Genomic DNA, 13,405 nt, shown 5'->3' with positions numbered 1-13,405 from the left:
GTGAAGTAGCGTGAGATCATGGGAGTCGTTGTCTTCACCACCAGACAGGTACTCCTGTTTAGGATTCCTTCAGTGTTCATCGTTCAGGAGGGTTTTTTTTTCCCCCGAAGAGGGCTCCTCCTCTCTAAAACCAAACTGATCCGCTGATTTAAACCGGCAAAACACTGAATAAAGCAGTTTCATGTTAAAAATCTGTCTTTCTACAACGCCGTTCAGCTTGGCGGCGGAGGGTCTGCGAGTCCAGCAGCCGCTTACGTTTGCTCAGCTTGCGTCTCATTTAATTTAAAGACATTTCTGACAATGTCACATTATGCTTTCGGTAAAGATAACATTTTATGGCAGAGCTGTTTGATTGTGGAAAAGAGTCAAATCATTACAGACTGTTTACCAATGCTATTTATTTATTTTTGTTGCAAAATTCGAAATTCTCACATTTAAGCTGATAGATAACATAAACAGAAGAAGAATGGCAAATAAGCGGACATTACACATAATCAAATCATGACCTTAGTCGTCACTACGACCACAGTTGTCTGAGTTACTGAGCGTGGTCCGGGTGAAGCTGTTTCTAAGCGAAGAGGCCTTTCCATCACAGATTACAGGGATCGTATGCGCTCAGTTCAGCATCCTCAATCCAGATGTTGGAGCCAGGAGAGCGTTCAACAACGTGGGGTTTGAAGTGTTGGAGAAGTGGACAGGCGGGATGCGGAGGAGTTCCTCGAGGCTCGGGCAGGACCCGACCTACGACCTCACCTTGGCCTTCTTCTCCTTCATGATCTTCTTGCTCTCCTCCCTCCTCCGTTTATTGACGGGGTTGCGTGGGTCGTAGATCTCAAAAGTGTCCTCGTCCTGCATGGCGGCGTCCTTGACTTTTCTGGTTTGCTCATCAAACTGCAGAACGTGGGCCATCCTAAATCAGATGGAGAGAGTTCAAAGAACAGCATCGGAGGATCCACTAAATCACCGCTCTGCAGAGCTTTTACTGGGAGGCTCTTTTGCTTTAAGCAAGTTTGATTACAATATTATAATCACAATGGGAAAAAACTTGAAATTGAAAAAAACAGCAGTTTTTTCAGCTACTGATCATAAATATGATTAACTAAGTGATTATAATAAACTTCATTTGTATTCAAACAGGCAGATAAAAGTGGTTAAACTGAGGCCTAGTCCACATGTACACATGTATTTTTTTCAAACATAGCTTTTTCAGGTGCCTGGGTAGCTCACCTGGTAGAGCATGCGCCCCTTTCATGTCTAACCTATCCTATCGAGTAAAGGTCTACAAAAATAATCTTAAAAAGCGTAGCTTTATCTCTGCGTTTTGGCCTTTTGTCCACACATAAACTGTATTTTAGGTCACAAAATGAAATGGAAATGGATCTTCTAGAAAACTCCTGACAGGGTGATGATTTTCATTGTTGGCCATATCCGGCCAAATTAGTGCTGCTTCTTTTACACACACGTAAATGTACAAATGTAAATGGGACTCTTCCGCTATGTTGAGGAACTGAGAAGTCAAAATGCACTATAAAGCAAACAATGCATCATTGCAGCCAGGTAGCTATCATAATAACTTTTTTTCAGGCTTTGGCATGCCAATGACAGCGCTTCAATTGTGTTTCTACGTTTTCATTTGGACACAGCGCCTGTGTGGACAGGATTTTCTTTGAGAACGAAAGAGAGAAAATACCTGGGTACTTGTGGACTAGGCCATCTCTTTGTGTTCACAAACACAAAGAGATTAAAATATTGTTTGGATTGGCCGAGTGCTACGCTCGCAGTCATGCATTCACATACTTTGATAGGAATATGGGTCTGTCATGAATACACACGAATCATATGATGCATTGTGAATATGTAAATATAGATTATTGTAGCTCTAAAGAAATCATAATGGACTATGAAGATAAAGGTTGGATGTTCAATTATAGTGATTAGCTGGACTTCATTTCGATTAAACCCAAAATATTTCCAGAATACTATCGTTGTCTGTGGGAAGCTAATATGCAGCCATGTTAAGACTATAAGGGCACACAAGGTGTTTTGAACACAGACTTTAAGCCTTGTTGGAATTTAAAGACACAAGAGCAGCCAGACAAAATGGTTAAAACCTGAACTGAGTCTGGTTGGGGGATATACTACCATATTAATACTGGTATTGTAATTAGAGCAAACATTACACTTTCTTTGACAGAGGAGCATTAAGCAGTGAATGTACAAAGTGAGAGTTACAGTAGTAGGGCTCATATTTTTGAGAGGTTTTAGCAGTTCCGAAATCCAGAAAGAAAGCCCTGCTCCCCAGAGAACAGACGGTCATGTGTCTTTCATTTCCCCAGTCAGTTTCTCTTCCCCCAAAGACAGATTAAAGAATCAGGACATTCCTCACCGGAGATATCAGTGTCAGAGATAAAAACACATTTTCTCCCGCTGACACAATTTCTTCAGCTGCTGTGTGAATGCTATCAGTAAATCTAAACAGCAGGAGTGACTAATCAATTGTTTTCAGTCATGCTAACAGCAGGGCTCCATGGATGGCAGCCAGTCTGTCGGTCAGTTGGTCCACTACTTTGTTCCAGACAAAAATATGTAACATTTATTTATAATATCTGACAACTATTTGATGGATTGCCATTCATGGTCCCAAGAGGATGAATCCAGGCGACGTTGGTTATTTCCCTGACTTTTTCATTTAGCTTTGCGCTAAATGCTAGCTCAAAGCACCGGTGTGCTTCAGTAAAGCTTCACAGAGGTGCTAACATGGCCGTAGACTGTTAAGCTGCCAGTAAACTCCATCGGAGCTGCGTGCCGGACGGTCAAACATCTTCGTAAACCCCCCCTCCCCACACATCTTTTTACGATGTTGGATTAAAGGGGGGGCTGTGTCTTACAATTTCTGTAACTTTCCGAAATCGTCGATCCAACTTTGACACCCAATTCACGCCGGGATTGGCCAGCTGTGCGACCGTGAGAAAGGAGCCGGGGCTTGAACAACGAGTCCAACACTATGAAGACCTACCAGGAGAGACTGTCTGAAAACATGCAAAGTCATCCCCGTATTTCATTCCCCCCCCTCCGCCTCTAAGATGGCCGGCTTTTCTAGTCGGACAACTCGTCAAACGGAACATTTAATTTTCGACCATTACCCAATCATTAGTCTTATTTGAATACATTAAGGGGATGGGTTCAAAGTAAAAGAGATAAGTATTTTTGGGGCAATTTGTTAATTTGTTAGTATAATCAAAAAGAGGGGCTACAGCAAATTAGGGGAAAGAGAGAGAGAGAGAGAGAGAGAGAGAGAGAGAGAGAGAGAGAGAGAGAGAGGGGGGGGGGATGATGTGGAAGAAAAATCTTAGATCTTAGAGACATCTCTATCTCTGTCGATGTCCATACACTAAACTGACCTGCATCTACACCAGGAACATACTAGTCTCGCTTTGCCAGACCACCCACGCGCTGCAGAACGGAGGAGGGTCCGTCTAGTACACATAGCGTTCTGGGACGGGAGAAAAACGTTCCATGGTGTATTGGTATTTCTTTAAACCAATCACAATCGTCACGGGCGGCGCTAAGCTCCGCTCGGAGCCGCTGTAAAATAGCCGTGCGAGAGGAAACCCCGCTTGGTCAGATAGTCTAGCTAGCTGTCTGGATTTACCCTGCAGAGATCTGAGGAGCAGTTAACCATAGTCCTCACAAATCCACCGGAGGTTAGAACGACAACACAAAGAGAGCGGAAGGAAACGGACATTGGCGAACATACACACATCTGGCCGAATTTCCTGCGGCACCGGAGCGATCCCGGAAGCGTTCATCGATCATCAGCCCTTTAAACCCTTTAAAGTGGATGATCAAAAGGTCTTTCTTATCTGCTAGAGATCATTTACATTTTAAAAATGTGCACTAAATAAAGAAACTGCGGATTGTATATTTTAGAATATTGTGAAGCCTTGTCTACTGTGTACAGCATGTGGTATGTGTCTGCTGCGTTCTCTAGCTGAGCGTTCGCAATTCAGGTGTGTGTGTGTGTGTGTGTGTGTGTGCACTCTGCACTCTCTCCAGCGTTCATTTGAAATCGGCAGGAGTTGTGACAGCTCATCTAGAATGTCATGGCTAGACTCTGGCAGACCCTGAGGACTCCTGCTGTGTGAGCGGGCTGCCTCTGATAATTTGTCTAGCAGTCTCAGTGATGACAGCCCGCCGTTCAATGTTTTCAAATGATCCTTTTTTCATTATCTAAAACTAAACTAACTCTAAAAGCGGTTTGCAAGATTTTTTACCAGATTATTATTTTTTTTGCTCAACTGAGGGGGTGGAAATTAAGGTGTACAGGAGGGATGGTAAGAGCAACTACTTGCACTGAGAGCATGGACTCTCAATGTGAGTTGTGAGTGTTAACGGAGACCGAGGAGGAGGAAGAGGAGGAGGAGGAGGAGGAGGAGGAGGAGGGAGAGTCAGAATTTGTAGACACAGACACAGATGGAATAGTTTACCTCCTCTGGCCCAGACTTGACTTCCAATGTCTGACCTGTTGTAACCCACATTCTGTTCGCAGTGCTCCCAGAGTGGCACAGACTTCCCACTGGTGTTTTTCTAGGACTGCTATGCTATGCTACTGGCCCTGTCCCTCCCTCCCTCTGTGCCCATACCTGGTGGGGGCGACACAGTGAGGTGTCTACAGCCGGGAAAGGCTCCAAACGCCGGCCAAGGATTCTCTCAGATTCATTAGGCCCCCCGCCCCACACACACACACAGACAGACTGCACTTCAAGGGGGCTTCTCGAAACTAATAGCAACTACAGATTTTGTTATTCTAAATCTCTTACACACAGACACTTTGCTCAAATTCAAACACATGGTATTCATTTCAAGCCCCTACTCTGTGTAGTAAGACTTTGAGATCTTTGGTGAAAAACAGAATATGAGAGGAAAACACAGCGTCAGGGCTGATTTCCTGATGGCCAATCTGGTGGCTGCGGGTTGAAATCCCAACTTGACAACACACACACACACACACTTTGAACTTTCACACACATTTATCAGAACCCTAAAGCAAGCGTTAGATCAGGTCAGCTTCATCACCCCTGTTGCAAAGAAAGGTTTTCTGCAGTATTTGACTATTTTAGTGTCACATTTAGGCTGATATTACTGTTACATTATATGGCTTTCTTTTCTTTCTTTTTTTGATTCAGTGTTCGCCATGAGGGTATCAACAGGAATAACACAAGCAGCAGAGGCTAATGAAAAAGGCCTTTTGTCATGCTCGAGATTCACGGTCGAAAAAAAAAAAAAAAGCAGTGTGTCAGCCATACTGCTTCTTGAACTCTCCAGGAGCACTCAGGACTCTGGTGTGCTCACATGCTGCTACTAATATGTGCTACGGTGAATAGCGTCGGTGATTTAAAGCTGAGCAAGAATACTTACACAACAGCTATTTCATTCTGTCACATACAGTACTCCTTTTCCAGATGCATAAGCTTTTATACGGTTCATCATAAAATACTGACAAAAATGTCCTCCTAACTTAGGTTGGTATGAAATTACAATAATCGCAGATGATGTAAAAAACGAATAAAATAGAAGTGCCGCCTCGCGGTTGTACGTCAAGTTGCGGTTTACATCCATGTCCGTCTAAGACTCACATAATATACATATGTAGGGAAGGACTTAGACTAATACTAAGTGTATTTTTTTTTTCTTTTTATGCTTCAGACACATCTTCAACCCGGCAGCACAGAAGGCTCACTGACCATCCTTTGTCGTCGTCCTCTGCCAGCTCCTCCACGGCGTCCTCTGGAGCCTCCTCAGTGATGGCTGAAGACAGCTTGGACTTGAAACGATTGAGGAGTTCCAGTGTCTACCAAAAAGATCAGATCTACTTTAATATACACAGTGCAAACCTTATTAACTAGGACAGAGTCTCCTGAATTGTATTTGTATTTCATGTTCAGTAATGAATGACAGCATATTGAGTTCTTTTACCTGCTGTTCTCTGCTTGAGCCTTTCTTCAGCTTTTGTTTCCTCTTCTCTTCGTACTTCTTTCGTCCCTCCAGATACTCAGCCACCGCCTCATTGGCTGGCTTTTCATCCTCTGCAGAGACAAGAGAGACACCACTTCTGATTACTATTAACTCTTTGTACGCTTTATATAAATCTTAGAGGGCTGTGGCAATGTGAAACCAAATCATGAAGTACTTTACAAAATATGTTCAAAATAGAAACAACAACATAACTGTTGAGCATATTAAATCCAGTTGTTATTATTTATATTAAATAATATTAAAAAGAAAATGTCAAAGTTGTCCTGTTAGATAATTTCCCAAAGTATGTCCGTCCCAGATTTGAAGACCTTAGGACAATCAGAACAACTATTGTGGCATTTTTCCTTATCATTTTAAATAAAGTCCTTATGCACAAATGGGTTGAACTGGTGTTACTGAAATATTAGCAAAGGGTCATCTTTTTATGAATAATTTGCTTTATAAAATGTTATCTGATAATGATTTAATCGTAAAAGTCTTTTTTTTTAAGCTAACTCTCCAAACATGCTCTGGTTCCAGCTTCTTTAATGTTATTTTCTGCTTTTCTCGGTTTTACATCATTCTAGTCTGAATATATTTGTTGGTTTTTTTTGGACAGTTGGTTGGACAAAATTACACTTGAAATAGTTCCAGGTTCTGAAATGTTAATATATTCTGGGTTTCTTAATCTTCCGTGATAGTAAACTGAATATCTGTGTGACTTTAGTCTGTTGGTCTGACAAAAAAAAACAAAAAACAGACAATTTCGAAAACGTCACATTGGACTCCGGGAAATTGAGATTTTCACTACGTTCTGACAATTTATGGACTAAATGATTAATCAAAAAAAATAAAACACTAAAATAAACGTTAGGGGCAGCTCAAATGTAAAAGTAGACACTGCAGCAGACTGGTGCTACCAACGCAGGCAGAGAGAGTAAAAGTCACAGTGCTGACGGGAATTCTGGGAACATTTTTCCACCAAACTGTCCTCCTGTGCAGTATGTGTGAAGTAGTACCTCATCATGAATGAGAGAGAGAGAGAGAGAGACAGACAATCAGCATGCTGACATTGGTGTCTCATGCAGTTAATGTGCTTCTGTAAATCTCCCAGCTCAGACACACAGGCTGTGAAGTCACAGAGTGGCAGACAGTGAGCACAGTCTGCTGGCTGCAGCAGCGCTGTCTTTCCACAACAAAATGTGATGTCACACACACACACACACACACACACACACACACACACACACACACACACACACACACACACACACACACACACACACACACACACACACACACACACACACACACACACACACACACACACACACACACACACACACACACACACACACACACACACACAGTCACCTCGCTGGCCAAACTGGGCTGGATGCTGGGACACATTCAGCTGCACCAAACAAATGATGTAACAGAGAAAACACTGAAGTCCACTGCTTGTCATTCAGTAAGAGCTGCAATGTTATGTGTGCTGTATAAAGCCCTTTATCAGGAGCAGTAAAGTCAGTAAAAGTTCTGCTAATAAACACTACATTAAAGAACAAGTGCAACAACATAAAACAGTGGAGAAAATTGAAGCGTAAAAAAACGTGTAAGAAACAATCCTAAACTATCCTAAGGTCACGCAGTCTGCACCACCAACTACGGATTCTACCACACACAAATAAACATTTTTGGGGCAAAATATTCTACTAAATAATAAGTAAATAAGGCAGAAACCTTGGACATGCCATGTTTCAAACAGGTCATCTGTTATTCTGCTTAAGTTAAGGTAAAACTTAGCACTGATACACACAGATTTGATCATAAATACACAATAGTCCACTTGTGTATCAATTAATAATAAATCAAGTTTATGAAATTATAGTCAGAGCCTCAGCCTCAGTCTCTGAGAAATAAAGGTAGGTTCCTTTCCACTAAGCAGATCTTACCGTAGTGAGCTCTAGAGGTGCTCGTAGTCTACAGACTTGATTTGTTTCCCCCGGTTTCCAGTCTCAATGCTAAGCTAAGCTAACTGGTCGCTGGCTGTAGCTTTATATTTACCAGAGTGGTATCAATCTACGGTATCAAACCCTCTGCAAAACTGCAATGAGCATATTCCCAAAAATGTTTAAGTATTCCTTTAAATTACGAAAACTTTGACTTTGACTTTTTTTGAGCTCAAGATCAAGATCTGTTTATTTGTCCCAAGGGAGATTAGTCTTGGACAAAAGGCTGCTATTACTGTAATAAAACACCAGAAGGTGACTTTTATAAAAAGGTAAAACTATTGTCTTACCGTAAAGTTGAAATAAGGTCTCTGTTGTAGATGGTAAGAGCATTTGTAAGCGCAAAGCACTCTAAAATTTGCCTCTCACTCACTCACACACATTCATACGCCGATGGTGGCGGGCGGAGCAACTTGGGGGTTCATTGTCTTGCTCAAGGACACTTCGACATTCAGACAGGATGAGCCGTGGATCGAAATGTCAACCTTGTGATTAAAGGACGACCCGCTCTGCCTCCTGAGCCACAGCCACCATCATAAACTTAGTTGAATGTAAGTAAAGATTAGCCTAGAAATCTAGACGCACCCTAGCGGCAGCAAATGTACTTTGCAGCCAGGGTCAGTCTAGCAACTCTCCGTTTATCCCGCCCCTCGGATTGAGCCCTGCCAATGGTGAGTTCCCAGACCAAACATCTTGATTTATGTGTGGCTTGTCAGGCTAAGTAAAGATAACAATATAGTTAAATAAAAAAAAAAATAATAATAATAATAATAATTATATATATATATATATATATATATATATATATATATATATATATATATATAAAAATAATTGTTTCAGCAATACAAATAAAGACATTTAAATGTAAAATACAAATTCATTAAATCTCAAATTAATTGTTATGTCATTTATAGCCATCCACTTATTGGAAGACATTTCACTCATGTAGTAAGTACTCACATTTATTCTTTAGCAAATAAATAGGTGTGTGTGAACTAAGTTCACCACAGGGGGGGACGTAACAACGAAAGGCTTCAGTCCCACAGGGCGTTTGAGTCGGCTGTCATTTAAGAAAACCATGCAATTATTCTCGCTTCTCTGAGCTTTTAGGCTGCGAATACTGAAAATACGGAACAATCACTGGAATTTCCAAACGCAGCCGTGGAAATCTAAGTGCAACACTTTCCCCGCTTCCCCGAGTTTCAACATGGAAGTCTGCTCTGCTGCTCGGGGGGCAAACCTTTTTCTCTTGATTTATGTGATCTTCCTCCACCCCCCAACCCCCAAGCCACCTCTCCTCCTCTGCCTCCCTGCTGCAGCCTGTGACATGCTGACTGATGACGCCCCGAGGTCCACACAGCACCTTCTCCAGCTGTTGTCGCTAACTACTATCTTTGAGTTTGATGGCCTTTCTAACTACATTCCTCCCCTCTCCTGTCACCTGGGCTCAAGGGGGGATACAAATCAAGCTGCTGACGTCGCAACGGAAGGATGTTGTGGACGACAAAGGCCTCTTCTGTGGGATAACAGTTTCCTCTTCTCTGTTAAACAATCAGGGAAACAGCGGCGAGCTGTGACGCAACACTATTGCTGATCATCAATCAAAAAAACAAACAAATAAAAAATTATATTGTCAGTTAGTGCTTTGAGGTTAACACCAACTGTCCATCTTCCACTACCGGTATGCAACTGAAAGACTGGAAAAAAAAAAAAAAAAAAAAAAAACTAACATGGACAAGATCTGTCCAAAGGCATATTGAGGAGACAAAATAACACGCTAATCTTGATCTTGATCACAGGTAATTGCTGTTTCAAATATCCCTCTGCTGCAACCATACAACAATGCAACAGCCGGCAGTGTAATAAAACACCAAGGACACACACATGCATAACCTGTATAATATCTAAGCGGGATAAAGACTGCTGCCACATCATTTAGGGTGGGTATTGAATGGACAGTGGTTTCAGAATGGCTCTCTTATTTTTGGCTCTGGCACCCAGCGGTCATGCCAAGAAAGAGAAAACCAGACTACAGGAACATGCTATAATTTATGTGATGAAAACTGAAGGGAAAAAAGGTGAATTCTGAAGAGACAATTTGCGTTTCACTCCAATCAACGTCGTGCACATGCCAGCAGCCGTATGGCCGGGTGGGGAGGATGAGGAATGGGCACTGACTGACTTAATGCAGAACTGTGAGAGGGGAAGGTGAAGGATCACATTTATAGCAATATTACAGGAAGACAAATCAGACCATCGCAGGGGAAAATCTTTACTTTGTTGGGGGCTTAAGACACCATTGAGCGAAAACTACCACAAAGGCAATTTATACTTTGTACTTTGCCAGGTGTTTATATGTCTGCTGCCAGATTTTGTCACCACAATAATGTTGCAGCCGTGCAAAAAAATTCAACTTTATAGGTGTGTAGTTGAGATCAAAAATGAAAATGCGTGCGTTCTGGGCAAGGGTGCCGGAAGTAGGAGGATAGGAAGTAGGAAAGGGCACCCCCACTTTATGCCCTTGGCCCGATTTGGCGTTGAGGCTGGTGTAATACTACTGGCAGGGCTGTAGTACTTAAATCCAGACTCAAGGCGCTTTTCTGTTGTCTCGGACTCGTTGGTATTTGGGCTCGGACTTGGGCATTGAACTCACCAAATATTCTAGTTTAGACCGAGTCCAGCACTATATGCTTTTGTTCTAAAGTAACTTCCTCCTTCAAAAAAAAAACTATTCCAGAACGGCGTTGAGATTGGTCGCCCGGTATACGCCTGGCTGCATCATTTGCCTCAATCATCAGGTATCAATCATTTTCATTTTGGCCACAGACACAATGTCAGCGAGCACTTTGTACAATGGATTCTTCAGGACAAGTAATAAGTTCAAGAATGGGAACATTTCCATTTTATATTTAATATATGTGTGTGTGTGTGTGTGTGTGTGTGTGTGTGTGTGTGTGTGTGTGTGTGTGTGTGTGTGTTGTGCGTGCTGTCCAGTGTCTCCAGTGGGATGAGATAAAACGAGCCCTCACCACAGTGTTCTTCTGTGGCTGAGCTGAGTTTCAGGATTTACAGCATTTGAGCAGACATCCGTCTCCCCTGCAGTGGCCATCGGGCCATGACATCTTAGAATTCCATCAAATGGAATTAACTTTTGATTCCAACACAGAAATGTAACGAGGAACTCTTTTAAGAAATTCCTGCCTCGGCGTGGCCGGGTTAGCTCAGTTGGTAGAGCAGGCGCACGTATATAGGTTATAGAGGCCGCGGGTTCGATTCCGACCTGCGACCCTTTGCTGCATGTCATTCTCTCCCCTTTCGTGTCGGCATCTGTCCTGTGACAATAAAAGGTCTAAAAATGTCCCCCAAAAAATTATCTTAAAAATAAAAAAAAACTCCTGCCTTTGAGAAGCACAAAACAAAGGTCCTCGGCAGAGCCGAAATACCTTGTAAGATAATGGAGGAGCTTAGGCTAGTTGCCACTCGGTACAACAATGCAGGACTGTTACTGACTCAACACTTGAGTTTAGCACTGGATCTATTAAGAGAAGGCCTCTTTGTGCCTCGGGCGTTTATAGAAACTGCTTAACTCTATGCAGATATCAGAAGGAGCAACACATTAAGTCAGACACACCGACAGAACTTAGAGCTGCAAAGATGAATTGATTAGCTGTCAACTATTTATAATATAATCGGTTTGAGTTTGAGTCAGTAAAAGTGGCGCTTCCGTCCTAAATATGCTTTTAAACGAAAGTTTGACTCAAGTACATTACAAAAAGACCCTAGGTTGCATTTTGGCGAGAGTTGCGCTTTAATTGACTATGAAAATAATCCGTTGTTGCAGCCCCAAAGAAAACCTTAGTTAATCTTCGTATTAAAGTACAATGTAAGGATTGTATTTTATGCTTAAATCGTGAATCAGTCAGCAGCAAGTCAAGAGAGGGCTCAGTGTCTGGGTTTTAAACAATAAAACCATCGGTGTTTGTGGAGACAAAAACTATGTTTGAGCAACAAAAGCCCATCATGGTCTCCAGTAAATTTTGGCGGGTGGTAATCTCGCAGTTAGACCGGTCCCTGCAGAACCCCCCACGAACTATATATACTAACACACACACACACACACACACACACACACACACACACACACACACACACAAGCTAACCTCTGTGCCTAAGCGGTTTTTGTAATGTTCAAAAATGTGTTTCAGCCTCAGCAAAAAATAAATAAAATAAAATCAACAAAGATTGACAGCATTATGAAAGACTGCAGTGTGGTGAAGATCCGGGGAGGTTTTGGGGGGGGGGTGCAGATTTTTACAGACTCCCATTGGCCAAAGCTGCAAACTAACAAACACAAGGGGGTTGATGTGCAACTATGGAAGCCACAAAAAAATATCACCCACACAACTTTCTGTGAGCGTTAACACAAAAATGCAGACCCTTGGATGGGGTCGGGGGGTGAAAAATAGCCGTCTGCAACTAATTGACTAAATCAGAGGGTTGCCTGTCTAAGTGTCCATTAGCAGAGAATGTAGCACGGACCACCCTCTAAGAGACTGTTCACACTCAGCTCTGTGCTAAAAGAGTTCTTTTTCAAGCACCTGGTTGTGGTGAGATACATGTACAGTATATTATCATACGCCCGATAATGAGTAACAGTCATACACATCCATCAAAAAAAATAAAATCTGCTCACATACCCTCCTTGGCTTCATCTACTTCAGGTTTTGAACTTTCTTCTTTCCTTTGCTTTATGGCCTGTAGTTCCTTCTTCAACAGTCGCGCCTCTTTCCGTAATTCATCACTGTGAGGTTAGAAATGAAGTTAAACACTCAACATATAGAACGGTTATGAAAGACTAAACCTGTAACAGACAAGAACGATGACAGAACAACAGGTTCACAGCCAAAAGCCAGTCGTGACAAATGTATAGTGGACAGTTAAAGCGGACTTATGGCTCTACTGACTCCTGCTGTTAAACAAGGTTATTCATCATAAAAACAAATCCATCAACACCCACTGTCTTACTGGGTTTTCACAAACAAACATCAATTGTTCTGCCTCTCTAAATGTAATGTTCATGGCTAATTAGGTGGGTATATAAAACAAACATAAAACACTGTGTGCAAGTGTCATAATGAAGAAAGGCTTGTGTTACTCCAATGAATTTGATGGAGCCTTAACAAAATAAGTGTTATTCCCCCCCACCCCCCTCCAGGCTCTTGGAAAGCACTAGATGAAGTGTTTTGGTTGAGCAAACCCAAGTGAGAAAAATGTCAATGTGTTTCTTGTTTTGAGATGAGTAATTGTCATTGTAGCAGCACTCAATAAAGCTTTTTTAACTTTTTAAACTGCACAACACTTAACAGTGGTAATGA

The 13,405-nt window shown here is 42.0% G+C and overlaps 1 protein-coding gene across 1 annotated transcript in view; it reads right to left on the bottom strand.

The window, feature by feature from the left end:
- Positions 1-378: 378 nt before the first annotated feature.
- Positions 379-13,405, bottom strand: part of cwc27 (CWC27 spliceosome associated cyclophilin) — a 28,017-nt gene continuing 14,990 nt past the window's right edge. Inside the window, exons 11-14 of the mRNA XM_028601420.1 lie at positions 12,728-12,831; positions 5,977-6,086; positions 5,745-5,851; positions 379-910 (exon numbers count right to left, since the gene is read on the bottom strand). Of these exons, the coding sequence (XP_028457221.1) occupies positions 742-910; positions 5,745-5,851; positions 5,977-6,086; positions 12,728-12,831 (490 nt within the window). The 3' untranslated portion in view covers positions 379-741. The remainder of the gene's footprint in view (positions 911-5,744; positions 5,852-5,976; positions 6,087-12,727; positions 12,832-13,405) is intronic.

This window comes from Perca flavescens, chromosome 16, assembly GCF_004354835.1.
Source record: "Perca flavescens isolate YP-PL-M2 chromosome 16, PFLA_1.0, whole genome shotgun sequence".
NCBI classification, from domain to species: Eukaryota; Metazoa; Chordata; class Actinopteri; order Perciformes; family Percidae; genus Perca; species Perca flavescens.
The sequence above is the reverse complement of the archived record's forward strand: the minus strand, read 5'-3'. Positions and strand labels throughout refer to the sequence as shown.